Raw genomic sequence first — 1,696 nt, forward strand, 5'->3', positions numbered from 1 at the left:
CCACTGAATATTCAGGCAGAAGAGTCTGGCTCAATACTGAATCCTGGAAATACATTCCTAGATGTCAAATAATTTAGAGAATATACAGAATAAACAAGGTTGTTGATGGATGAAAAGTAGAGGTGAAGTTTAACAATAAAGAATGCTATTTTGTATACACTGATAAGAGTAATTTGATTTACATTTCTGAGTATTTAACTTCTGTTAATGTACAGTAAATTTCCAAATTTGAGGTGAAGGATCCTTGTACATAGAGACTTTCTCAACAGGAAATTGTTTTTGAGGCATGCTTTATGTCCTTGTTTCTAAGACTGTAGATAAAGGGGTTCAGCATGGGAGTGACCACTGTGTACATCACGGAAGCTATTGTACTTGCCCTTGGGTTTTGTGTAGCTGCAGAACTAAGATACACTCCAAAGGCTGTACCATAAAATAAGGACACCACTGAAAGATGAGACTCACAGGAAGAAAATGCTTTAAACTTGCCTCCACGTGATGAAATTCTCAAAATTGAGCATGCAATCTTAGAGTAAGAAAAAAGAATGCCAGTGAGTGGAATAACAGCCAGAATTCCAGTTGCAAAATACATCGCTAGTTCGTTGAGGAAGGTGTCAGAACATGCAAGTTGGATTACTTGGGTAAATTCACAAAAAAAGTGAGGAACTTCCAACTCTGTACAAAAAGACAATCGCAAAACCATTAGGCCATGTATAAGAGAGTCCAGAGCACTCAACATCCATGACGCCAGCAGTAGGAGACCACAGAGCCTGGGGTTCATGATGACCATGTAGTGCAGTGGGTGACAGATGGCCACATAACGGTCATAGGCCATCACGGTTAAGAGGAAGTCATCTAATCCTCCAAAAACCATGAAAAAATACATCTGGGTGAGACAGCTTCCATAAGCTAAAGTTTTAGTCTCTGTCTGGATGTTCAACAGCATCTTTGGGACAGTGGTGGAAGTGAAACAGATGTCTGAAAAAGACAGGTTAGCAAGGAAGAAGTACATGGGTGTGTGCAGGTGGGTGTTAGAGATGGTGGCCAGGATGATGAGCAGATTCCCAGTGAGAGTGACCAGGTACATCGTCAGGAACAGAACAATTGGAGGGGCTGCACTTCTGTGTCTTCTGAGAGTCCCAGAAGGATAAATTCTGAAGGACGTGCTTTGTTCTCTGATTCCATTCAACTCATGAAACTGCTGGAATAGAGACAAGAGCAAGGGAGGTTTAGGGACAAGCAGCTCTTCACAAATTAACATAAATTCTATGGTTCATATTGCAAATATATTGGCTTAATTATTTCTCATTTATTTTTATAGATATTTAGTGCCCTTTATCTGAAAATGTCAGGGTAAACAAATGTTCCTACTTCTCCTTGATGCTATTGCTAAGATGTCTTCCTTGTCCATAATTTTAAACTTTTTCCCAAGGCAGTATGTTTCACCTCAAATGCTCTTAGACTTTTTTTCATTCAAAAATCATTTGACCAGCTATTTTGCACTATGTGATGAAATATTTGGGCCATGGGTATTGGTTGATGGTAGCACAATATTTTTATTGTCATTAATATTGCTAAATTGCCTGATGAAAATGGATAGAATGAGAATTATGAGTTTCATATAGATTAGTAACATAAAATTTAAAGAATAAAAATTTTCTATCTGTATAGATAGAAAGATCAATACTGTCAATATGCC

The 1,696-nt window shown here is 38.0% G+C and overlaps 1 protein-coding gene across 1 annotated transcript; it reads right to left on the reverse strand.

Annotated features, from left to right (window-relative positions):
- Positions 1-262: 262 nt before the first annotated feature.
- On the reverse strand, positions 263-1,084 carry LOC143649346 (olfactory receptor 7A10-like). The gene has a single exon (XM_077119441.1). It carries the CDS (start codon positions 1,082-1,084, stop codon positions 263-265), a length of 822 nt encoding a protein of 273 aa, XP_076975556.1.
- Positions 1,085-1,696: the final 612 nt, after the last annotated feature.

Source organism: Tamandua tetradactyla, chromosome 11 (genome assembly GCF_023851605.1).
Source record: "Tamandua tetradactyla isolate mTamTet1 chromosome 11, mTamTet1.pri, whole genome shotgun sequence".
Taxonomy (NCBI): Eukaryota; Metazoa; Chordata; class Mammalia; order Pilosa; family Myrmecophagidae; genus Tamandua; species Tamandua tetradactyla.